The sequence below is a fragment of the Leuresthes tenuis genome, unplaced genomic scaffold (genome assembly GCF_036924035.1).
Source record: "Leuresthes tenuis unplaced genomic scaffold, fLeuTen1.0.hap1 SCAF_12, whole genome shotgun sequence".
Taxonomy (NCBI): Eukaryota; Metazoa; Chordata; class Actinopteri; order Atheriniformes; family Atherinopsidae; genus Leuresthes; species Leuresthes tenuis.
Window position 1 is genome coordinate 19,681,597 of NW_027325366.1, and position 25,124 is coordinate 19,706,720.

Genomic DNA, 25,124 nt, shown 5'->3' on the forward strand with positions numbered 1-25,124 from the left:
AAGATAAACTTTACCATCTCTTTCTCCAGTTGTTCAAGTTCTTGCCGCTCTCGCTCCTGGGCTTCTTCTTGCTCCCTCTGCCTTCGTTCTTGTCTTTCTTTTCGCTCCCTTTCCCACCTTTGCTCGTCATCCTCTTTCTCCTCTACCCTGGCAGATTCACCTGAAGTCAGTGGGACGTCTGGGAAACATATTGACCGACAGAAGAGAGAGGATTTGTCTGTTTAGGATGCAGCAAATTCCAGAATCACTACAATATGAGTCAAATATAACAGACAGTGAGACTGGTGGCATACAGTAAAAGATGGCTGCTCTTGCCTTTTGGGGTCAACCTAGATCATGGGGCATTTTTAGGGAGGACTAATGACTTACCCGACTGACCCCGCAAGTCCGTTGGGTGTTCTGGGAGGTCCTGTGGGTGGGAGGCGACGGGGCCATCAGGGGCCTCCTCAGAGAGAGGGACAGCAGTGTCCAGGAGAAGCTCTGGAATGTGGCTGGGCTCTGGAGGGAGACATGCACAAAGAGATCTTTTATGCTCCACCATAATGCAACAGGGCCAGAGGACAGGCACAGAATACATAATCAGCCGTCCTTCATCTTCACCATTGTAGAGGGCTGCTGAAAGGACACTCTGGCCAGTCACACACACTCATTAAAAAAAAACAAAAAACCTGCCAGTCCAAAAACTATGATCTCCTTCCTGGATATGCCCCGGTTTGGAACGGTTAATTATTCAACAACAAATACGTTTGTTTTAAAAAAATATTTCCTTTTGACAGATGTCACACTAAATAAATGATACAAACTGCTTTTTAGTTTTCGGCACCATTCACTCCAGAAGAAGTGAAGTGAAAGCTGAGGAAGCTGTGCTTTCACAATGAACACCTCCAAGATTTATCACGTCTGCCTCGTGTCTTTGACGGCCAAACAACATGCAACGCAACCACAGGGGTAAATGATGAAAATAGGCCTTCACTGTAAAGCTAATCCATAGCAATTCGAGGTCTGCAGCAATAAAGAGAGTGAGCAGACAAGAGGAGATCCAACTGTATTACACGGGTCGCTTACAATGAAAACAGAGGTTTCCTAAATGTGTAACGACATGGTTATACTGATAGTTAAGAATACCTGACAATGTGAGATCTTCGAGGTTTATCTTCTCAGGCTGTGGAGAAGATTCTGAGCTGGAGAACGCAGGCTGCAACTTCGGTGGACTGAGAGAAAGAAGGGCAAACGTGAGGGCATTAGTATTCACCACCTTTGTTTAAAAATGAATTATGCATGTTGAAATGTCCTTTCCAATGAGGACCCAGATGGTACCTGGACTGGTCTCGCACTGTGCTCTTGAGCTGGGGACTCTGAGGTGGGCTGAGCTCAGGAGAAAAGTCACCTGTGGTTGTGACCTCATAGAGAGGGCCATGTGAGATCTGCCTGTCAGACGGTGGCTGACGGACTGCACCCAAACACTCAGCCTCTAACGGGGCAGATACTTGCATTAGTATAGCCCACTGCAGCAGAAACTGACAGAATTTGGACTGATTAATCAAGTTTAATTTGGTGGAGCACTGATAAAAACATGCGTGTGCAGTTTATTAGCCTTTGAAACTAGATCAGTGGGTATTTCACATAAAAAAAAAGCACTTTATTAGCTTATCCATTTTGAAGTGTTTGGACAGGACAAAGCATTTCATAAAAGGTACCTGCTGTGGTTTCTCTTTGAAGTTTCATCCTGGAAGAGGACTGCGGTGTGCTGGATAAGTGGTTGGATGAAATGAAACTTTCATCCTGAAGCTGTTCATCTTGTAGAACTAAAGGTTCTGTCGGTGAGTGGCGACTGTGGTCAATGAAAACGGTCGCACGGGACTGGTCGTGCTCCTCTGAGAAAGTAACTCTGTGCTGCGCGTGAGTTAAGGTGTTTCTGGTGTCGTGGGACACCAGGATGGGGGATCGGACACTTTGAGGAGAGAGTGGTCTGAGTGATGGCTTTGGTTTGTGGGCTGAATGGATGTGTGGATGGTGAGAGTCTTGTTTTCCATGGAGGGAGTTGGGGTGATATGAAGGATATGTTTGTTCTGGGGAAAGCGGTCTTTGGGTAAGCGTGTGTGAGATGGTGGAGTTCACTGCCCTCTGCTGGTAGTTCCTGTAGGCTTCCTCCAAGTGCTCAGCCTCCCTCTGCAGCTCCTGGATCCGAGCCTTGGCCTCTGCCACCAGTTCCATGTCAGAGTCAGGAGGTTCCCTCCAAGGTGACTTGTGTCCTTGTGAGGAGGCACCTGCTTCACAAATATCAACATAACCCACCCTGGCCCTCAGCAGACCTCTGTCCACATAAATGTCAGGAGGAACCAGCTTGTCAGCGCTGAGCTCCAGCACGGAGCGATCAACAAGAGAGGGCTTGGGGTTACGCAGCACTTCGTTTTCAAGAGCTGCCATCATTGATTGAATCACAAAGAAGAAAAGGGGAAGAAGAAAAGCAAACAAGAGGGGTGATGAGCACTAATACAGAGGACCAACCACCATAAAAGATCTGAGAAAGGGTTAGCTAAACGAATGTCTAGAAAAAAACATTTGCATGCAGCTACACCTAAAATCTAGTTGCTACAACTGGAACGTGGCTTTCTTTCTTAATTTATTTACACATAAAGTCACTATTCAATGGGAGCATGCCTGACATCCACAAAACATTTTCCCTCATATGTGACTTAATGGTCTACAGAACAATATGATTAGAGAAAGAAAGAAAGAAAGAAAGCCTCTGTATGACAAGCTGAAATCAAGTGAACTAAACAAGTTAGAAGTTACCCGTTGTATCATGCATAACTGAAACTACCAAGACTCACGGTGACTAGTCACATTAAGACGTGGAGAACATGCATGTCCCGTCACCGGGTACCTTGTTGAGTTTGGCGAAGCTGCATCTTGATGTCCTCGACGTGCTTAGTCAACCACTGTGTCCTCTCTTCAGACTCTATCAGCTGAGCCTTGAGCTGAGCGCAGTGCTCCACCTGCAAAATAAAATAACAAGACAAGGACATTTAGCATGTTTAGGCTGAGCATATGTATAACAACACACTCCACAAAGCTGCATTAAAAAAATAAATAAAAGAAAGACTGCATAGTTTCCCACGATCTGACAACTGACCTCATTCTGGAGCTGTGCCTGCAGCACCTGCTTCTGGTTGTCAAACTCTTCTTCGTCCAATCTGCGAACATTCTGCAGCCTCCGAAGCTCCGTCTCCAAGGCCAGTTGCTCTTTGGATGGTTTGACCAGTTCTGGGAGAGAAGTAATCAGATTCAACACGTGAACTCAAATTATAGCTAATTTTTACCATATGCCCCCCCCCCCTATTCTGATGCAAGATTGGACTTTTTTTGGCTCTAAGGCACCAACCAGCAGGAGATTTATCAACAAATGCTGCTTATTACCCTGTTGCTGCCTTTTGTTAAAGACAAAGAGAGAGAGGCTCACTGCTCCCTTATCCCATCCTTAAACAGGAGAACTACTGTATCCCTCAGAGAGAGGAGCATTTTTCTTTGCTACTGGTAAAGGGAGCCTTCTGTCTCTGCTCACATTCACTGCACTTCTCAGCCGCCATCCCTCACTGGCTGCCTACAAAAGTTCAATCGCAGCCCAGAGGCCCCACATTGGCAGGCAAAGCACACTCAAAAAGACTCAGTCAGAGGCAGCGGGACGGACTAGCATGAATGCTTCACAGTACACTCAACCTCACAGCCACAATGGACCCAGACTCCAGCACTCTGAAAGCAACACAGGAATTGGATTTATCACAGATAGGAAAAAGTGACAAATACTACTCTGATTATTTACTCACGAGTGATAATTCCCAATTCTTACCTCTACTACTGGTATAAAGTGGATATGGGAAATAAAGCTGGCTCCTGCGAGATTCTGCAGTCAGTCCTCACCTGCCCGAAGACGCCGGCTCTCCTCTTGGGCTTCCTCCAGCTGTTTTTGTAGCAGCCGCAGCTGCCCCTGCAGCTCTGATTTCTCTCTTCTCAAGCTGGGGTAGTCTCTTGTGCTCTCCAGTCTTTCCCCCAACAGTTCCTTCTGTTGAGTCAGCAGAGAAATCTGCTGCTGTGCCGTGTCGAGCTCAACCTCGAAAAACAAACAGGAGTGACAAGGAAAAAAAAAAAAAAGCGGACAAAATAAGAACCGAGGCTTACATTAATTACACTGTGTCCACTGAGGGAGGTGAAATGAAAGATGCAGGAAGAATGAGGCGGTGACGTTCACCTGCAGCCGTTTCAGCTCTGAACATGCTCTGTTGTGATCTTCTAATCTGGCATTAATTGCGGCTGAATCCTTTTGGATTTGTATAGTTTCCACTAAAAAAAAGAAAACAAAAAAAGAGAAACGTGAAAACATGGAAAACAAGGGCGACAGACAAGGAGTCTTCAGCTATAAACACTTACCTTTGTTTCTATTTTCACTTTCTGTGAGTTTTTCTGTTCTTTTGATAAATTCTTCTTTCAGCTCGAGCTGATACCTAATTTCATAAAAGACAAAACAACCAAATCTTAACATTTTTGTAAAAACAAAGCATCCTTTTGGTCAGATCCCCTATTGTATCATACATCATAAGGTAATCACTGCTCCTGATAGCTAAACAGCCCATCATCGGCTTGTGAAAAGATCAAATAACTCTTGAGCAATAGTTTTACTGACAAATGAGTTTATTAAGACATAAATTAACTTATGAATGTCGACGATGTAAACACGTTCGCTAACGTTTATTCAGCAGCTTAAATATCTCTCAGAAACTCAACAGAATGATGGAGGTTTAGATTTTGGCCTGATAAATTTACACTGCACTTTCCTTTGTGCATACACCAGTGTTACAGCTTTAAACTCGACACAACAGTGACATCCTCTGGTCACAGGACTATCATCAAAAATAATATCTCGACCTGCGTTTAAAAGTGAGGAAACGAAACAGAAAGACTGCACACGTGAGGTCCAAGGACTAGTTTTGTTTGAGCTGAAACAAAAGTTGAACAAATCAGATGTTTGCGGAATGTCGTTACCTGGAGAGTTCATTCTTGAGCTTTTGGTCGTATGTGTCCTCCATCGTCTTCACAGCCAGCTCTCTCCTCCTGAACAGCTCTTCGGTGGTCTTGACCTTCTCCGCGTGGATCTGACAGGTCCTGTCATCGGAAACACACAGAAACGATCTCTATGAACAGGCGGATACGGCGAGAGAGCAGGGGAAAAAAAAAAAAGATCTTACTTTTCAAAAGCCTCGTTTCTCATCCTCAGCTCGTTTTCTTTGTTACGTAGCGTTTCGATCTCTTTCAGCACCGACTGTCTCTGCATGTAGACGTTTTTTTCTTCAATCTTAATAAAAGAGAATTGGAAAGAAACAGCATCAGTTGAATAGAGCTCTGAGCTGACTGCAGCGGTCGTAACAACAGGGGCGTCGGCCCAAATGAGATCGACGAGGAGATCAGTGCATCAACATTTGCTCGCTGAGAGACACAAGAGTGACTTTATTACAAATATAGAAATTGCTAAATAAGGAACATGAGACTCGAATTAGCAAAAGTATTTTCAAAACAAGGCTAGTGTCAAAGGACACTTATGACATGAAAGTACAAGAGTATCACAGTGGATGTTCAGCTGGCAAAGAAAACACTTTCATTCAGTTCAAAACAAAGTCAACTCCAACCTTGAGTCAAACTTTCAGACCCCCACTGTTTACTATGAGAGCTTTATTTCTAGCAAAAGAGATAGCAGAGCACAAAACGGAAGCAACACTTTACCTCTTGCTGCTTTTGTAACCGATCGATGGCGTTTTTTTCTCGCTCCATCAGCGCTTTCGCCTTCATTTCATACGTCCTCTCCAGTTCTTGCTTCAGCTTGTCGAACTCTTTGTGAAACTTGGATTTTTCTTCCATTCTCACCTTAGCAATTTCAACTTCTTTAAAATGCAGCAGCTTAGACAAAAAAAGAGAAGAAAAGGCACGCCGTTTAAGCACGTCATCACAAGACATTGCTTACGAGCGCACACGTGCATTCACCTTGGTGTTCATTTCCGCTTCCATCTGTGCTTTCGTTTCTTTTCTGTAAGCAGCCAGTTTTGACTGGAACGAGAACATTTTGTCCTCACTGGTGCCGAAGTTCTCATATTCCTTATCAATCATCTTCATCTTTTCCACTGTGAACGGAAAAGAAAACTTTCACCAGGGCTGAAGGCTATGATTTGGGAATGACAAAAGAAAAAAATGAAAATAAATAAATAAAAATCAGGTCATCGTACCAAGTGACTCTCCATATTTTGACAAGCTGGTTGTTTGGGTGTCCATGTCATGGCCCAAGCTGTGAGTATAATGGTGCGCCAGGTGTGTTAAAAGGCTGAACAGGACCCCTGCAGGGACAGTCAATATATCAAAGACAAGACTTGGAAATGGAAGCATTGTTATTTGAAGAAACAGGATATGGCACATACCTTTATCACTGTTTTCTTTGTCTGACTGTGAAAAAAAAAACAAACAAATAATAATAATCATGCTGTTATTACAACATAGATTTATGCTTTGGGATATTTCTCTCTTATTCATAGTCCAAATCATCATTATTTACCAAGAATGCGTAAAGAGGTGATGCTGGGTTAATTTCAAGAAGATGGAGAAGATCTTCTTTCTTAAAAATCTGCCAAAATGAAACAGAGACCACTTTCTTCAACTATAGTTATGATCCTGTCATTTTTTTTTTAGCAACAGCATTAAAAACGAAGAGTCATACACACCTTGTCCTTACATAGGCCGCCTTCGGGGGAGAAAACTGAAAGCGTGTACTCGTATCCTGACGCGCGGAGGTGATCCGCCACTATGCTGTTACAGGCTGAAACTACGAGGGGTTCAGACTTCACAGGTACTGGCCTGGGAACTGGTTCGTGTCCCGCCAAAGGTGGGTGCTTTAACTCCTGGATGAGCTGATTTCGCAGCTGCGCCTGCATCGGATCCAAAGAAAGACACCGAAATGAGATGATGAGCAAACATTTTCGAACGCGAATATAAGTGGAGTTGACTATGACAACAAAAACAACGGCGTCACAAGTAGGCGACTTACTTTGAGTGTGTCGAGCACTCCTTTGTTCTTAAAAGTTTGATAGAGTCTTTTCCTCAGCTCCTCCGAGGATAACGCATCTTCCTTGGACGAGGACATAACTCATGACAATCGCGGAGTACAGACAGAGGAGCAGACAACAGCACGCGCGTTTATAAACTGAACGCTTCGTTTTCAACAACTTTCAGCATATTTTCAACAGACATAAGAGGTTCATTTCGCTATCTTGGAACCCTGATACCGCAGACATCTAAAAAAACAAAACAAGAAAACTTGCACTTCTTAGCTGCTTGACGACCAGAAAGCGTCACTGTGTCCCTTTCAAGGAGGTGTGCCTGAAACATTTAAACTCATCAACGGAAATTTCTGTTCCGGGCTCACAATTATGACGCAACGATGGCATATTTGCGGATAACTTATTGTCACTAAATTTTATAATATATTATTTGTACTGTACTTTTCATCACGAGGGTGTTCTAAAAATATCTGTCACTGCGCCTTCATAAAACAAATACCGATTAATACATTTGCTTACTTGTCAGTGTCGTCATCTTTCAGCGACTGCACTTTCGGCTGTTCAGGAAGTAAATTGCCTGGTAAACAAATTTCGGATTATCCATTTTAAATATATTTTTTGTTACGCTTACTTTATATATTTGATATTTTTCTATTCGAATGACATTTACTTTAGTCTCAGTGGCAATCGCTTAAAGCTTCCATTGTGCTGTGCGGTTAGCATTAGCTCGCTAGCCGAAAAGTTTACAATAATTTTGGCGATATTTACTTTAACATCTTGAATATTTAATCATTTCACACATTTCGTTTGTTCTTAGTCAGTTATCGGACACCCTAGCTCCGCTAAGAAGGAAAGGAAGCGATGTCTGGAAGCTTTTACTTTGTCATGGTGGGTCATCATGACAACCCTGTGTTTGAGATGGAGTTCTTACCAACTGGGAAACCTGAATCAAAGGTAATGTCGTGTTGTTGTGATTTCAGTACAGTTCAACGAAGGTAGCTATAGATTGATCAGAATCACCACAGTAGTAAACGATCCACGACTGGGTGTGCTATTCAGTCTACAACGTACATTTCAGAAAGCAGTCTACTACACTAAGCTGTCATTGAAGTGGAACAGGGCATTTGCATTTATTTAATGGGGAATCGTCTTGTCTTTTAATGTTTTATCGTGTTTGATTATAATTTGTCACATTGACCACAGGATGACCACCGCCACCTGAACCAGTTCATTGCACACGCAGCCTTGGATTTGGTGGATGAAAACATGTGGCTGTCCAACAGTATGTACTTGAAAACTGTGGACAAGTTCAACGAATGGTTTGTTTCAGCCTTTGTCACAGCAGGACATATCCTTTTTCTTTCAAATATTTTTTTTTTCTCCTCTATTTTCCGTAATTCTGTATGTATGACTCATCGATTGACTGTGTGCACTGTTGCGAACATATCCAGTACATACAGTATATTATTTTGTGGTTGCCACTGTTTCAGCATCAATACAAGCTCGTCCTGCTGTAAATACAGATAAGAGATGGAAGAAATTAGTGGTCATATTTGAAATACTTATTTCACGGGCGTATATACAGTATGTAGTTTGTACTCGGGAATGTTATGCGCCAATGCAACTGAAATAATCTGTTGATTGAGCAAAAGTATCCTTTGCAATAACTGAATAAATATTTTAATCATTTATCTAGCAAATGTTCCCTCAATCCATCTTTGACATAAACATAAATTGCTTTTTTGGTCATCATAGCTTTGGTATTACACTATACGCCAGTCTAAGCAAAACAATCTCTTTGAAGATGCTACCTTAAACTTTGGCCAATTTCACAGATTACAACACAATTATAGATTCACAGACGATAGCTGCACTTTTTATTTTAGATATCAGGGAAGTTGCTTTCGATCCTTTGTAGCCTTTTTCAGCCGCTTTACTCGCCTGGCTTTGATTTCTTTGACTATCCGCCATACATGTGAGATTCATCATGCTGCACGATGTGCGACAAGAAGACGGCATCAAAAACTTTTTCAACGACGTGTACGATTTATATATCAAAGTAAGTCGTCTTCCTCGTGCTCAAATAGCCAAGCACACTGTATGGTTTCGTCTGCCAAGACATGTTGATCTAATCATCTCTTTTGTCTCCCAGTTTGCAATGAACCCTTTCTACGAAATCAATGCTCCAATTCGCTCGACGGCCTTCGAGAGGAAAGTCCAGTTTCTTGGAAAGAAACATCTCCTGAGTTAATTCCCACGATTTGAATGCATCGTCTGTTTGTTGTGTATATACTTGAAATTCTTGTCTGTTGTTTTTTTTCCTTTTGCACAAAATGTAAAACATATAGAACAGAAAAATGCTGGTTTCTATTAAATGTTGTGTCTTAAGTCACTTCTCTTGTCATCCGTTGTGTTGAAGCATTGCATCCCTTGCAGTGCACAGAGATCAGGTGTACCTAGATACCTAGATAGAACCCAATTCAGGTTCAGGCCCAGAACAATAAATGGTCTTAACAGCAGTCATTCAAGCTTTAAAACAAGACTACCAGACAATTCTAATGTGTTTTTTTTTTTATTCATCATTTAGCATAGCAGTCATACAATTTAGTCAATGTGAATGAGAGACAGTTAAGGTTGAGGACTGGTCACTTTTAATCGTTCCGTTGTGGCTAAAGACTTTCAGCTGTAAATATAAAACAAATGTTAGGAGTGCTTTAAAGGTCATTATTTAAGAAAAATAAAAATAAACCCGGCATTGAGGGAGACAACTCGATCGCGACCCTCAACTTCATCACACCTTCGTCAAGTGAGAATTTATACAGTAATCCTCTGTGATTTGTTTTATTTTTTTTTAAGTTAAAAACAACTTACAAAATACAAAGGTTTCCAGAAACTTAAATATACCAAAATGCCATGCATGTTAAGTTTGCTTTCATGTTTATTCTTTTTTTTTTTACCTCACAGTGCTTCCAGCACACAGTCATAATGTATTCACGATGCAATAATGTGTGCAGACAAAACCTCAAGGTGCAGCAATCAAAAGCCTCAATTTGTTAATAATACAAAGTAGTGCCTTAACTACTTCAGAATTCTCAGAACAGAAAGGTTATTGGGAGGTATATATTACTTCAATTATGCAATTAAACTCTAAATATAAATATCAGCAATCACTTGACGCAATCAAATTTGGGAGTCAAAGTGTCGAAACCCTCTGATAACTGCACTCACCAAGTAGTACAAATCTAAACACAGAATCTGAAGAGGCATCATCTTCCTTGAACGATTTAAACCATTCAAAAAGAAAGAAGTTCTGCTTTCAACCTGCAATTTGTTTTCATTCTTTCAAAGCCCGGCTTCCGATCTGTTGTGGAGCTGAATCGAGCCGCCGGCGCTGCGAGTTTTCATTTGCAGTCAGACGCGGGTGGATTTAGTGTTTTTCTGTATTTTAAGCTGAAGTCCGGAAAAAAAAAAAAAAAAAAGAGCACAATCAAACCTTCAACAAATCAAAAGGCCAGTAGCAGATTTTGTTTAAATAAGACGTTACTACAGCACTGTACACCTTCAGCCTCATCCCATTTCAGGTGTGACAGAATTATTATTGTAGTCCTGGGTGTTATGAACAGCAGCTGGTAGCAGAGCGGGGCTTTCTGTGGAGCTTGACTGTGTCCGTAGGGATGAGGTGGTCCGTTCGTTCATCCATTGCCAACACTCTACGTACTGCTTCCTCAAAGGCCACCGCTACATTGGTAGCATCCTTGGCACTGGTCTCATAATAAGGGTAGTCACCATTCTCCTGACACCACTGTCGGGCCTCTTCAGGTGACACCTGCCTCTCCGTCACATCCAATTTGTTGCCTAAGACCACGAACGGGAACTTCTCTGGCTCCTTGACATCTGCGTAGTAGATGAACTCCTTCTTCCAGTTGCCCAGGTTGAGAAAACTCTGGTTATCATCCACACTGAAGGTTAGAAGGCAGCAATCAGAGCCACGATAAAAAGGAGTCCTCAAGCTGCGGAAGCGCTCCTGGCCAGCGGTGTCCCAGATCTGTAGGGTAACCTGGTGGCCATCTACTTCAAGGTCCTTGTTAAGGAACTCGACACCGATGGTGTGGAAAAGGTGGGCGTCAAACTTGTTGGTGACATAGCGATTCATAATGGAGCTCTTTCCTACACCTCCATCCCCCAGCAGGATGACTTTCAGCAGGGACGTCTTTGTTGTCATGGCTATTCACTCCCAATCGACCACTCTGAAATGACTTTCCTAATGGAGAGATGTAACGTCAGAGATACTTCAACACAATCCAACACGGAGTAAACAGGAACATAAAGTCGGGCGTTGGTGCTGTGCCTTTTCCTCTCACCTCAGATTAATTTTGACCTCCTTCACTTGTCCGGATCATGTGCTGCAAGCCCCAGTCTCAGGTCACATGCTCATTTATTTAATGTTGATGTGTGCAGCCATGAAGATAGCATTTAACCGTCTGAAACACACCAACAAGCAATCAGTTTCCTGATAAACAGTTGGTACAGGACAGCGGTTACAGATGAAAAGTCCCGAGGCGACAAAACACTACCTGCCACCAACTGAAAACACAGGACACAACCTTTGCAACATTAACAAGACATGGACGTTTAGCTTAACGTACATTTAATGACAGTGCTGTAACACACTGACACTTAAATCTCGGGAATCTAAATTACGATGAGTTTAACAGCTTGCTAGTTGTTAGCTGTGCTAGGCTAGCGTAAAAACAAGGTAACATCTGGAATTTGATTAATGTATCAGCGTAAATTAGCTTGCTAGGTTTTCTAACCGACATGACTGCTTCTACCGTACCTTACAGTTTAAGCCCAGCAGTTGGCGAGCCAACACAAAAACAATCAGCCACTGAGCAGAAACAATATTGTTTTGCATTCGCTTGACGGTTCTTCGCCTTGGCTCGGCTCGAGATAACGTCAGGTCGCAACGTTTCCTGTTGAACTCCGACAACACTGTGCTAACGCAGCCGGCTAGCTGCTAATAACTAGCCAACGACAGCTACAATGGACATCAGCGGATCATGTGATCGCACCACACAAAAACACAACCAACAAGCGCTGAGGTAACGTATCGGGCTCGTACGACTTGCATGTAAAGTTGATATTCCTCGGAAGAAACTCTTGAAAACGATTTTTTGAGAAAGAAAAATGAACATGTTACTACTCTGCTTTATCGTTTACTCAATAACAAAACATAAACGAAACGATTACATTTTTGTATTAAATAAGCTCTACCACCAGGGGGCGACATTTAACTGTTACCGAGTACACCAGCTTCACCACAAAACAAATACACGTAGAATGCAGTTACTTATAGCTTACTTAAGTTAGTTAATTAGCTAACTGTATAGTTATAGTTATATATATAGCCACAAGAAAAATAAATGATACCCTCTTTAATTTCAATATTTATTTAATCAAAAATTGAGGCACATCCAACCTCTGATGAACAACACACATTTCACCGTGTTGCAGAAATGGATCGTTTTCTACATAACATTTTCAGTATCTTTGCTGGTATGCTATAGATTATTGTCCCACATGACCCAATTTCAGCCAAGCATTGTCTGTGTGTCAGACAGATGGCCTCAGATCTAACTCTAGAATATTTTAGTATACAAATTAGTTCATGGTTAGCTCGGTGACTGCAAGATGCTGAGGTCCTGTGGCTGCAACAAGCCCAAATCATCACTCTCCGTCACCACGCTGGACACTTGGTATGAGATGTTTGTGCTGATATATGTTGGGGTTGAATTTTCACATAACCAAACACAGAAGTTTTGTGGTTTGTTCAGATGCAACTTTGCAAACCTCAGCTGTGCTGCCATGTTCTTTTAAAAGAGAAAATATGCTTTCTTCTGGCAACTCTTCCAAACAAGCTATACATGCTCTGTCTTTTTCTAACTGTACTGTCACTAAACTTTAACATTTAACGTGCAGACTGAGGCCTTATGAGTCTGAGATGTAGTCCCTGTTTTTTTTCTTTGCAGTTTCTCTGATCATTCTCTGACTGTGCTGGGACGTCGACTCCTGAGAAGATTGGCGACTGTTTTGAATGTTTTTCCACTTGTGAACAATCTTTCTCACTGTAGAATTATGGACTCCAAATTGTTTGGAAATGACCTTATGACTCTTCAGCAACAATTGCTTCTCTAAGATCATTGCTGATGTCTTTTCAGCAAACTGACACAACCTCTGCATTTATAGAGATGCTCACACCTTCTGATAAGCCTGGCTACTTCTTACACCTCTTAATTCCTACAAAAGGAGTAATGGTGGACTTAGTTTTTCATCACATTTCTTCTGCATTTTGGCTTAAATAAAGAAAAACGGTGTCATTTGCCATTTGTAATTGTTCATCTGAGATTTACCTTATTTCAAAACTCGGTAAAGACCAGATGCTTTTTTTTTTTATTATGTCACAAAACCGTTAAACCTTAACATTAAAAATGGTGCACTTTCTTTTTCACATAACTGTATGTGCGTAGCTAGAACAGAATGTAAAAAAACTCTTGAAACTTATGTATTCCTTTAAGCCTGGTGTGGGGAGAAATATAAAGGAATGACAGGCGAGCTTAGAAAAAAAAACAGGTTTAATGTACTAATACAGAATAGTTTCAATTGAAATTTTGCACATTTAGGTACTGATACTTTATAGCATTTAAGAAAAAAAAAACAGACTTCAAAATTGTTACTCCTCTAAGATTTTAGATGTGTTTTCACCGCATTACACGACATTGATATTTTTCTTTTGTTTTTTTGTGCTTGCTTCAGCAATGCATTGTCGCATACACAACAAGGGTTAAAGCACAATACTGTTCAACCAAAGCAACGAATTTAGCTCCGCCCCCTGTTCCTGAGATCCAAGTTATTTGTATTGTCCGAGACTGTTTTAAGAAATTAGAATTAAGAGTCTGGCAGAATGGACTGACATAGCAGCATAGTGTTAAATGAAACTCGCATGCACTTATTGTACATAATCCTTTCGTTTGAGAGCAATGAGAAACTCCACATGGAAGGCAGGGTCCTGTCGACGGGAAACGGGAGTCCTCGACGTGCCATTTAGGGCAGACGTGTTGGTCTGAGGTGGAGACTCTTAAAAGATTGGACCTGAATTCTCTTGACAGGGCCCTGAGGTCAGCACAACATTGTCCAGCCCTATCTCACCTCCGACACCTTTCCCACGTTGAGCTTCGAAGATAATCTGAAAGATATTTAGTGAAACCATTATGAGTCCAAGTTACGGAATCCAGTAGTGTGTGAACAAATGGATGGAGTCCTCTGTCAAAATTGTTAAAATCCATCACTGGTAGTCACAAGTATTACACAGACCTTTAATGCAACATTTGTGTCCCCTTAGTTGCAGTTACTTCAATGTTTTGAGATAACCTATCAATAAAATGTCTTAAAGAGTAACTGGAATACTCACAGACTCTGGCGCTTCCTCTTTCCAGGCCACGGTGAGGAGCTCTGTCTGCCACCCCTGATCTTTGCTTTGGCTCTGCTCCCAGACTGGGTAAGCATTGTTATCCAGCAGCACCCTGAGTGCACCCACGTTATGGCCCATAACACGATAGTCAAAGGTGAGGCAAAAGCTGCCCTGCTGGGCCCGGTCACTGAGAAGCAACTTCAACTTGGCCACATCCTCCTGCTCCCCGAGCAGCCCACTGAGGGCCATGTAGTACTCAGCACCTGGGAGAGTTCGACGCTTCGGTAAGTAATTGTGTCTGAACAGGAAAAGAGTATTCACCACATATCGCTACTTCGTTACCACTATCTCGGTAAGCCACGATCCAGTCCATGTCATCAGCCTTGTCTTGGACCCATTCGCATGCTCCCTGATCAAAGTTGCAGTCCATGAAGTATTCTAGAAGGTAAACATGCATCAGTGGTCACATAAACAGTCTTATGTAACTGTGACACTTAAACATATGATGACACATGATTACCTTCTTGAGGTGGTGTGATATGGATTTCTTTTATTTCTGTGGCTGGGCCAAACACTGACTCAAAGTCCTCTGATACTGGGTTGAAAATGCAACAGGGAGAAAAAAAAAATAAGGAAAAAAAAATCCTTTTAGGACTTCATATACATAGATTTTCAGATAAGTGCAGATACTTCCTGTTGAAAGCGTTGCAGTCTAATACAATAATCCTGCTATAAATCCTCATAAGTTCTGTTATATTGTGTAGCTTAAACAAAAACGGAAGTCAGCTCTACCTCAGTCAGATATGACAAAACAATATAACACAAAGATAGAAGAGGTTTGTAATGAATTCTGCTGATATTACACAATATTACACAATCATTTTCTGTGTCGGACAACTATTTAAATTTTTTTTGGTTTCATGGCTTAAGAATCAGCGCTTCCACAGCAGGTTGCATGACTGCTGTATTTGCCGGTATTAATAATGGAAAAGCGTACCTCGTATCCTAAAATGCATCCCTATGATAATCTGTAAAAGTCAGACTCAGATGTACGATCATTATGCTGCCATGAAAAAGCGTTTCAGTATGAGAGACTTTCCAAGATGATACAAAAGCTAGAAAGGGGTTTTTAACCAACAGGTGCAGACCTGCCCTCCTGTTGCTAAAGTCTTGGAATGGAACTACAACTTTAGGATACAACCCCCCCCCCTTCTTCCCAAGAATTTTAGAACTCCTGCAACAAATCACCTCCATGAAAAGCTGCCTTTGACACTCAGACGAGTGACAGCTGGGGTTATTGAACCTCCTCAGTCAGATTGGTCTGGTGTTAGAGAGATCTAGATCACTGATGACAGACTTTCCTACAAGGAGTGAAGTCTGTTAGCACAACAGCTGTTTGGGGGGAAAACATAATAAAAGGCTTGGAGGCTTTGTAACCTCCCTCACCCTTCTCACAGGGGATGGGAAGCAGGCACAGGATGAGTTTTATCTTGGGGCTCTCACATGCCAGAAGAGTAAAATTCCGCCCTGGAGGTGATGGATGTCTCGGGGCCTGTCTCCTCTTGCTGTCTCGGTTCTAACACAGACTCTTGTGTTTTCAAAAGGATCACGGTGAGTGGTGAAGGCAACCTCAGTTATGATGTGTCTCAGTGAAGAGAACCTAACTGTCCCAAGCATTAATATACCATAGTCAATTAGACAATTATTTCTTGTGTACTGTTGGGTTTTCTGTGAGTTTTCGAGGATAAAATACTATGGAAGAGAGTATTGTTTCTTTATCTGTTTTCCAATGCTGATTCCTTATAGAAGTGATCTGACTTCAGTGTTTCTTAGCAAGCTGGTCACTAACACTAAACCCCACAAAAAAAGAGTCAAACAGGGAAACTGAAGCAACAAGTCCCCCTATTCTTTGGTCAAGAACTTAGTGCTGAATTTGAGTTTATGTCAGCTGCCAGATGCTATGTAGACACAAGAGCAAAACCTCTGTAGAAACATACTGAGTCCATGGACTGTGGACCACCCAGAGCAGATTTATTGCAAGACAACCAAATAAAAAGATACTTACTGAAAACATCTCCTCTTGGGTTGAGCTGGTTGGCTTCCTCTTCTGCCTCCTCATCTTCCTCAGGAAATTGTTCTTGTTTTTCTTCTTCTTGTTTCTCTGTCGGACTGCCAATGTAGACCTCTCCATCATAGTCAAACGGTTGCTGGCGGATCTTGGGAGGCGGCGTTGCGACTGGTTCGGGGATGGCATTTCTGATGTCCTCATTGCTCAGCTTACCGTCCAGAATCCCATGCCTCACTTGGGAGTCTGGGATGGCTGCAGGCAGGAAAATGAATCAGGTTAAAACATATGGAGCCGCCATTATGAACAGCATTTTACCAGGACTTAGGTGTGTTTCTTTGTTTGTATGTGCTTTGCAGCTGCAGTTCGAATTAATTACTTCCTTGCAGTTACTCACAAGCTCACAGATGAAGTACTTTTCCACATGAGCAGAACCATAACAAATGTACATGCCAAGACAACAAATAGGACTACTGGACTGCATGCAGATGACGCATTCATTCCGCTTAAATTAGTGATTTAAATGCACAAGCATTTTATCATATAAACCCTGTCATGCTGAGGATTCCAACTCTTGTGTCAAGCTGTGGATGCTGTAGACATACAATATTTCCAGCCATGAGCAAGAAAGAAGGATCGGGAAGTGTGCATGAAAGTAGTCACGAGGAAGGGATGAAGGAATAGGGTTTCGGGGTAGGGAGTGAACTGCTAAGGCTGGATTCCGCACAATCTCACCATTGAAGGAATCATCCGCACTGCCTTTGTCTCCATCCCACGACCTCTGATAAAATGGCTTGGCTACAGAAAATAAATGCACCTTCATTTAATGCTGAAACCCCTGACCTGCAGTCTTGATGTCACTTGGCTACACAGAGCTTCTCCTGTTGTCTTCTGGACCTGGTTCAAAGAGTACTGTTCTATGTCTCCCTCTCCTTTTTCTTGAGAGGACACGATACAAAGCAGCGGCATATTTACACAGGTGTGTTTTCAATCTGTGTCTATTTAATGCGAAAAAAAAAAAAAGAGGAGTGGAGTCCAAAAGCAGGAAACTACCCTTGCCAGGACTTCTGTTTGCTGATGGTTAAAGAGTCATGAAATGAAAAAGGCAGCTGTAAAACTGCCCCTGACCTACGTAACTGACTACTCGCATCTGGAAAAGCCCTGACACAGGTGTTTTTAAAATGTTTTAGTTCAGTTTGAAAATGAATTGTTTCATAATTCTGTCTAGCAGATCTTGGATCTCACCGGAGCATTCAAAGCCATTGCCTCTGAAGCCAGACTTGCACCTGCACTTATAGGATCCCTGAGTGTTCAAGCAGACAGCATGGTGGCTGCACTTGTGGGTGCCGGATGCACACTCATCGAGATCTGGAATTGAAAAAAAAATATATATATATCCTACTTGTGCCTTCAGGAGCAGAATTTAAACATAGTTTCCCCTTACCAAACTCGTGTACCTTACCTACACAGTCATATTTGCTGTCGACATATTTCAGATCGTAGCCATCCTGGCACTTGCAGTAGTAGCTGCCAAAGGTATTCACGCATTGTCTGTTGTATGGGCAGAGGTTCTTCCCTGTTATGCATTCATCGATATCTGAGGGGAAACAAAACAAGCAGGAATTTGAAAGTGTACATACAAATGTGACTATATAACATTTTCAACTTCAGGTATATTTGGTAATTACAAAGTGCAATTACCAAATATACCTTCAGTGATTCTAGCATATCTTCAAAAACATCACCCTTCGATCATGAAAATGTTTTTTTTTACTGTCATTATTATTATTATTTTATTATCATTGCTGTTATTATTAATTAACCGTTCAGCTACAGGTGTTTCCTACTGTCCAAGCCAACAGTGTGCCACCAGGGATCTACATGCAGTCATTAGCTGCTCTTTGTAAGTGGCAGCTTCACAATCCCCGTAATCACAAACATGATCCCTCACTGGCTTCTCTACTCAGCACAGCTAATGCTCAACCACCCAGGTGGCAAGCGCCGATGTGCATTGAATTAATCATACGCATTGGTGTGAACACAGTTAATTACAAAGGGCACGGAAACAAAAAGTGGTTCTTTCTTTTTTTATTATTTTAAAAAAAATTTTAGCTGACAGTAACTTTCTTACTAAAGTTTTTTGGCAAAATATAATACTAAAACAGTCTTTGTATTCAACCCTCAACTGGACAGATGGTGACTTAATAAGGAAAAGAACTTTTTTGTTTTCACTCGGTCGCAAAGCCTCTGTCTGTGGTTAACATCAGACAGTATGGACCACCGAGGCCACAGGGGTCCACCACAGTCTGCAATTTAGAATGCTTTAAAATTTCCTCTGGAGTTGAGTCAGCATGTTTTTGTGTCATCAGGGTTCATCTTTTAGTGCAGTAGATCTGGATATAGCTGCTTATTGGTGCATTTCTAAATTAAAGCTCTGCTTTTGTTATAGATTTATCTTTTCAACGTTTTGGATCGATGGCAGTCTTGAAATTTAGTGCCCTGGAACCAGTATATTCACTCTGCCGAGTGATCCATGTCATTTTGGCTCAGTCACAGCTCAAGCACTTTTGTGGGAAGACATAAAAACCTAATTGCAGTCGCCATCTACAAGCCAAGCATGCAAAAGCCATGTAATATAATCCTTACAGAATTTTTCCAGTACATAAATACTCCTCAATCTACGTGATGTTAAAACCGAAGTCAGTCTCTTTTTACTACTTCTTATTCAAAATAACAAAGCCGTAGCCACACTCATCACATTGCCTCCTTATCATGTACTGTATTAGATTAAGGCTTTCTTGTATTGCAGTATGTCCATCTCCAGTGTTTAAAAGTTGTTATTGTGTGAGTTTGGCTGCTCACCTACACATGTTCGCTCATCTTGCCCCAGTTGCAGACCCCCAGATGGGCAGAGGCAGCGGATCTCCCCTTCCACTTCCTCACAACCATACTGACAGTGAGCAAGAGAGCACGTCCTGGAATCTGCAAGCACCAACACAATGAGCTCACATTATCAAATATGCGTGCCAGCCGAGGCTTTGTTTTCAAAGGTGCCACTCAGAGTGTGCGTGGATTGCTGCCCACACTGTGGACTCACTGGTGCAGGATCCATCGGGCATTAAGGTGTACCCGTTGAGGCAGTAGCACTTGTAACTACCATAGGTGTTCATGCAGCGATGCTCACAGGGACGAGGTTTCAGGCCACACTCATTCAGATCTAGAAAAAAAAGTTATATCTTTCTTTTTACCTGCAACACCACACTGTATAAAGCCAAGGATTTATGTTAAAACTTAACTGAAATACAATAGATAAAGTGACCTAATCAACAGGAAATGAAATTGTTCTGTACCTACTTTGACTCCCTTTTTCCTGACCTTCTTCACTGACCTCAGATACCCACCTTGATTACACGTCTTTCCGGTGTATCCGGGGAAACACTTGCATTTGTTGGGGCCAACACACTCTCCGTGCCTGCAGCCGTACTCACACTGAGCTGGTAAAGACATTTAACGTGAAGAAAGTACCACAAGAAATATCAGCAGTGGAGAGCGATGGATTGCAGTCAAACCACACATTTCTATTATGCAGACGATTTTTTTTTCTTTTTTTTTCTTTATCTAGACTATCATTTCCTCCTCATTTTCCTGGGTTTGGAAAATTTCATGAATGGAATAACAATTGCCAGGATGTTTTTATGTAGCTCAGAAATGTTGACGTCATTCATTTCTAGGTGAATAAGTATGAAAGTAATGGTGTGTTTAGGAAAAGCGGCCTTTGATTGTGGACGGTCCTTACCCTCACACTGCCCTTTATTGTTTTTCTTCCAGCCATAGCAACACTCAAGTCTCCTGCCATAGCGACACACACCTGGTTGGCTTCCAGTAAGGACTTGACGATAGTGCCTTTGCAGAAGAAGAGAGGAGTGGAAGATGGGTAACGTATCTGTCTTGTTATTCACAACCCACTCTGAATAACAAATTAGGCTTTCACTGTAAACAAAATCTTTTTCTCAGTGGCAATTATGAAACACTGATGACAGTTGTAGCTTATTGGAAATTGATGCTCTGGACCCACGCGTTCACAAACTTATTAAGCTCCTAAACGCAGGCTTTCCAACATCCATTTTTAATTAAGGCCCTAAAAACAAGCAGCCAGTATAAAGTGTCTCCTCGCGGCCTTGTTTAGTGATGGAAGTTGGGCTCCCTGTGGTGCAACAGCCAGCTGACAGGATGTAGGCTGCATGTGGAGAACACTACTTAGACACTTCCCGTGCGGCTCGTTGATCGCACACGCACAACTCCATTTTCATCTCTACTTTGATCCTTGTGTGCGTTTTGTGAATCTTGCATAAAAGTCGTAGGTAATGAGTCAACCTGACACTCAAAAAAACCAACAGTGAGTCAGGCTAATATTGCAGGTGTGTATTTTAAACCCGTTCGTTGGATTAAGATTCTTCTGTGCCGTTGACTTGATGAGTCAAAGTCAAAGTAAATGCAGCTTCATGCGCCATTGTCTTCACGTTTAGGCTCAAAGCGGAGCTCTAATATCCCAGATGTTCAGGTGTTGTAGGGGTTAGAATCCTAAAAACAGCTTTGGCTCCGGTGGGACTGGAGGAATCTGAGACTTGATAGAAATCAACCAGAATAGCCCGCAGGAGAGCGGCTCCTAAGCGTGACAGGTGTTCTTCAGTTATTAACAGTTGCTGTGCCACATTTAGCTGTCAGACACTTATCGGCTTCTGTTTGTTGCAGCAGCAGTGTGAGCATGCCATCAAAACAACATTTTGCCGAGAAAAAAATGAAAGTACATGTGTGCATGACTGTAAAGTATGGGAGTTTGTGTTAAGCCCCACTTAAAATTTTAGTATGTGGAGGATCTAACTGTTAAACTCCAGGCTTCCTGCAATCAAACAGTGGCTTTACTAAGCATAGCAATCGGTCTGACACACTTAAACATTTTTTAACTCTCGATTAATTAATCCACATGAAGTTTACACTTGGTGCACGCCTCAGGGGCTGAGACACAGCACACAGCAGCACACAGCAGCACACAGCATCACACACTCTGTTGCTGTAGTCGACTGACTTACCTACGAGCTTCTGAGCTACCAGAGGAGATGTGGAGCAGGAGAAAAAGTGCACCGATCAAAGCAAAAGGCTGCATGTCTGACACTGTTAGCAGCCAAACTGATTTGTATCCCACGGGACAGGCTTTGGTCTGAGAGTTCTCACTATTCCTCTCAGGGATTTACTCTCATTAAATTGCTGAGACACGCACAGGTCTCAGTTGAGCTCTCGCAGAAGGCGCGCAGGATTTCATGTATTCCCAGAACACAAAGCCAGAGTTTTATCCAGGGCTCAAGAAATCTCTCGTACTCTTTTCAGTGCTGCAGCTACAATACGTGTCCCATAATTTGCTTCTCCTTCTTCCCCCCTGAAATTCCAGAGGTGGGTTGACACTGTGAAATGACACTGCTCTGAGACAGATAGGTGGTGACTTTAGGAGGTAGGAGTCAGTTTGTAAGTGGGGGTGGGGATTATGTTTGGGATTCTCCTTTCTTCACTTAAACCCTATGCAAGACCACATGAAACTTGGTGGAAACAGAAGGAAAAATTCTGTTTTACAAGTGTTAAAACCAGAACAGGCTAGTGAACCACTTCTTTTTGTCACAAACGTTACATGTAATTTGTGCTGGAAGGTTTACCTTTGCCCTTCTTTTTTAATAATTAGTTGCATCAGCTAATTGTTGTACTCAGCCATGTTTAGGCCTGCCATTAGAAGCTGCAGCACTCTTTGATGTCTTGCTTACAGATAGCACATAAAGCTTTGCTCTCTCGCACATGTTTATTCTACACTCAGCCATAAAATGTGTTTAATGAGTTCGCACACTTTCAGAGTCAGCCCTGACATCTGGTCCTGCTTATTCGTCCCCTCACAAATGAGCAAGGTCATGTTACTTCGGGAAGCTGCAGGACTCAGTTTGCATTTGTTGTTGAAATGTTTCTTTCATGTTTTGTCTCAAGCGATAACTTTTCGCTGTGAAATGTGGCATCTGTTCAGCGCAACTTCGGGAAAAGAGACTTAATTTAATCATCTGAAAATTGCAATGGAAATAACTTTCGGATGAAAAGGAAGACTGTGGTTAAACACTCTAGTTGAACAATATAAGTGAGTGATTATTCTGCCAGACGTTCAGTTCATTCTCCTGTCTGGAAGGAGAAATGCTTTAGCTAGCTAAATAGTGGTTATCTAATTTAGTTTAATATAATATGAGGTCAAAAACCATTTTTGGCATGGATGCTCCCATTGTTGCACCCATCTGTTGCAAAAACAATACACATATAAGCTTGTAGTGGTTTGGAATATGAAATGGTGCTTTAAATATGCAGTGCTAAGCAGAAATAGGTCATATTCATCGTTGGGTGGGTGGCAATTGACTAACTCCACAGAAAGCAACCCTTTTACTCTAGTCTTTCTGTTCTTGCAAAAGAATTCTTGATACACTTGAATCAAAGGGTTTTTTACAGACATGTGTGGTGAGCATGTTATCTTGATGGTTTAAAGTAATGATAATGATGAATGTGACAATCATTTTCAAGTTTTGAAATAACAATCTTAAAATAGGCAACAACCCTAATGGACCTTGTCACAGCTGAGCTTTTGACTTGTGATAAAGTAGGACTGTTATTAGTAACACTAATGACACTAGTGGAGGGTGTTTTTATCTGTCTGTAGTTTGTATTGTTATTTGCAACCTTGTTGTAGTAGATTACAGACACCACAGTGATTTACATTGTGTACAGTGATAGTTCTCTACCGTCAGAGAGCACTTTTTTAATGATTGTTTTATTTGATACACGGTCTCTTTGCCACATCTGACAGTTCTAGGAAAAGCTACTTTGCCACAAGATAACACATAAACACATGCACACACACAGCCTGCCATTTCTAGTTTGCAATCTGACTCTATGACTGGCATCCAAGGCATGCGGGTCCTGCATACTATACATTAGAACTGTTTCCTTGGTGCTGACTGTGTGTGCTACACTCAGGTCGATGTTGGGTGAATCTGACAAGGCATTATTGCCACATCAACAGCGCCCTCAGCTGTCGTGGAGAAAAACTTTGCTTTTGGATCAAGGGTACTGAACGGAAGTATTTTTGTGTGGCAGTCATGTGGAGAGCCCTCAATATTCGGGAAAGGTGTGTTAATGCTGCCTTTCTTTTGCTATTTTGCATTAGATACGTAGACAATATTTTGCAGCAGCCAAGGAGATAACAGTGTCCTATGATTCCTTACAGATGAAACATGTAAAGGGACACTCTCATATTTTCATAGAGGCAATCGAGATTCATGTAGTTACTTTATCTTATTAATTAATTTGACATGGTGGATGCATATGAATATATGGTTAATTTTTTTACTATTTAACAGTACTCTAGAACCCATTACCCGAGGATGAGGATTTGCAACTTGGGGAGATTACAAAGGCCTGAAAAAAAAGCTTTTTAATATGTATGTTATTGTGTTTTCTTACATACAACATATTGTAATAAATTTATTAGTAAATTCTCATTCAAGTACAACAGAGATGAGAATCTTATCTTTTTTCCCTCTTCTAGAGGTTGGAGAGAGAGAGTTCATTACTTGTGATAAAAAGATGTGTTGACATTTGCTTTGCCCTTTTTGACCAAAAAGCAATTGATTTGGAATTTCACCCGTTTCATTAACACATCCAGGTAAACGTTAACCAGGAGGCCGGATTTACTGTGTTGCTATGTTGTTATTTGTGTCCGTCACCAGAGGTCTCTGTCTACAAGTCATTTGAGTTGACTGAAGCAAGCTTCATCATATCCTGAATGAGAGTGCAGTCTGTGGTAACTAAACTTAAAAAGAAAAAAGAAAAAAGAAGTGTCTCTTGATTGGTCATGAGTTTTCTTTTCTGCTGCTTTTAACTTAATCGTGTTAGATCAAGACTTGAGGACTAAAAAGACTCGAAGACTAAGCTAATATATGGCTCTTTTGTTTGTTTGTTAAAGCTGAAATTCGTGCAGGACCACATCCTATAGCTCAATCATGCCAAAAACAGTAGATAGTTGATATCAGCCATAACTGCTGTTTAATCCCCACCCAGTTCCTTACTGTAAGGTGCAAGAAAATTTATGTGGGCATTTATACTAATCTACTCAGAGTCATTCACGGTGGGTGCAATAAGCAATACCTTTACTATAAAAGGAGAGACAAGGCTCTTGAACAGTTATATTGAAAGCAATGTGTGTACAGAACCACATCCTGCCCCAGCAGAGACATGCCGTGAGCAAGGATTGCACTGCAGACGATACTAACTGTTATGAAAATGGGCCAATACTCTTCAAAGATAGTGTAGCGTACAGCTCGAAGTAATGTTCCAAGCACTACAAGCGCAACAGTCACATTTGAAAAAGCCATGTTCGGCTTTAATCGCTGAGCTTCACATTAGATCTGCTTAAGGA

At 41.7% G+C, this 25,124-nt stretch overlaps 4 protein-coding genes across 6 annotated transcripts in view; 1 reads left to right on the forward strand and 3 right to left on the reverse strand.

Moving 5' to 3' along the window:
* The window catches only part of ofd1 (OFD1 centriole and centriolar satellite protein), an 8,565-nt gene extending 1,120 nt beyond the window's left edge, over positions 1–7,445 (reverse strand). Inside the window, exons 1-19 of the mRNA XM_072396949.1 lie at positions 7,085–7,445; positions 6,762–6,965; positions 6,596–6,664; positions 6,462–6,486; positions 6,273–6,380; positions 6,034–6,170; positions 5,776–5,949; positions 5,244–5,350; positions 5,041–5,160; positions 4,429–4,502; positions 4,250–4,341; positions 3,922–4,111; positions 3,137–3,267; positions 2,888–2,999; positions 1,698–2,420; positions 1,318–1,471; positions 1,126–1,211; positions 370–498; positions 15–178 (exon numbers count right to left, since the gene is read on the reverse strand). Of these exons, the coding sequence (XP_072253050.1) occupies positions 15–178; positions 370–498; positions 1,126–1,211; positions 1,318–1,471; positions 1,698–2,420; positions 2,888–2,999; positions 3,137–3,267; positions 3,922–4,111; positions 4,250–4,341; positions 4,429–4,502; positions 5,041–5,160; positions 5,244–5,350; positions 5,776–5,949; positions 6,034–6,170; positions 6,273–6,380; positions 6,462–6,486; positions 6,596–6,664; positions 6,762–6,965; positions 7,085–7,180 (2,895 nt within the window). The 5' untranslated portion in view covers positions 7,181–7,445. The remainder of the gene's footprint in view (positions 1–14; positions 179–369; positions 499–1,125; positions 1,212–1,317; positions 1,472–1,697; positions 2,421–2,887; positions 3,000–3,136; positions 3,268–3,921; positions 4,112–4,249; positions 4,342–4,428; positions 4,503–5,040; positions 5,161–5,243; positions 5,351–5,775; positions 5,950–6,033; positions 6,171–6,272; positions 6,381–6,461; positions 6,487–6,595; positions 6,665–6,761; positions 6,966–7,084) is intronic.
* Positions 7,446–7,589: 144 nt separating this feature from the next.
* Positions 7,590–9,426, forward strand: trappc2 (trafficking protein particle complex subunit 2). 2 transcript variants are annotated; one of them, XM_072397665.1, is made up of 5 exons: positions 7,590–7,677; positions 7,919–8,051; positions 8,301–8,443; positions 9,069–9,156; positions 9,250–9,426. In XM_072397665.1, the coding sequence occupies exons 2-5, from the start codon at positions 7,959–7,961 to the stop codon at positions 9,346–9,348; spliced, it is 423 nt and encodes a 140-aa protein (XP_072253766.1). In that variant the 5' UTR covers positions 7,590–7,677; positions 7,919–7,958; the 3' UTR covers positions 9,349–9,426. The 2 variants fall into 2 exon arrangements, with proteins under 2 accessions (XP_072253766.1, XP_072253765.1); XM_072397664.1 differs by having other exon boundaries at positions 7,609–7,677; positions 7,915–8,051.
* A 550-nt stretch (positions 9,427–9,976) lies between these two features.
* rab9a (RAB9A, member RAS oncogene family) lies at positions 9,977–12,229 on the reverse strand. The gene is made up of 3 exons (XM_072396961.1): positions 11,935–12,229; positions 11,459–11,578; positions 9,977–11,358 (listed from the first exon to the last, which is right to left on the reverse strand). The coding sequence occupies exon 3, from the start codon at positions 11,317–11,319 to the stop codon at positions 10,711–10,713; it is 609 nt and encodes a 202-aa protein (XP_072253062.1). The 5' UTR covers positions 11,320–11,358; positions 11,459–11,578; positions 11,935–12,229; the 3' UTR covers positions 9,977–10,710.
* Positions 12,230–13,711: 1,482 nt separating this feature from the next.
* On the reverse strand, positions 13,712–22,092 carry egfl6 (EGF-like-domain, multiple 6). Of its 2 annotated transcripts, XM_072396969.1 has the most exons (13): positions 21,721–22,092; positions 20,427–20,533; positions 20,032–20,124; positions 19,728–19,847; positions 19,493–19,612; positions 18,093–18,227; positions 17,876–17,998; positions 17,366–17,428; positions 16,631–16,885; positions 15,086–15,160; positions 14,908–15,003; positions 14,566–14,828; positions 13,712–14,340 (listed from the first exon to the last, which is right to left on the reverse strand). In XM_072396969.1, the coding sequence occupies exons 1-13, from the start codon at positions 21,792–21,794 to the stop codon at positions 14,233–14,235; spliced, it is 1,632 nt and encodes a 543-aa protein (XP_072253070.1). In that variant the 5' UTR covers positions 21,795–22,092; the 3' UTR covers positions 13,712–14,232. The 2 variants fall into 2 exon arrangements, with proteins under 2 accessions (XP_072253070.1, XP_072253071.1); XM_072396970.1 differs by lacking the exon at positions 17,366–17,428.
* Positions 22,093–25,124: the final 3,032 nt, after the last annotated feature.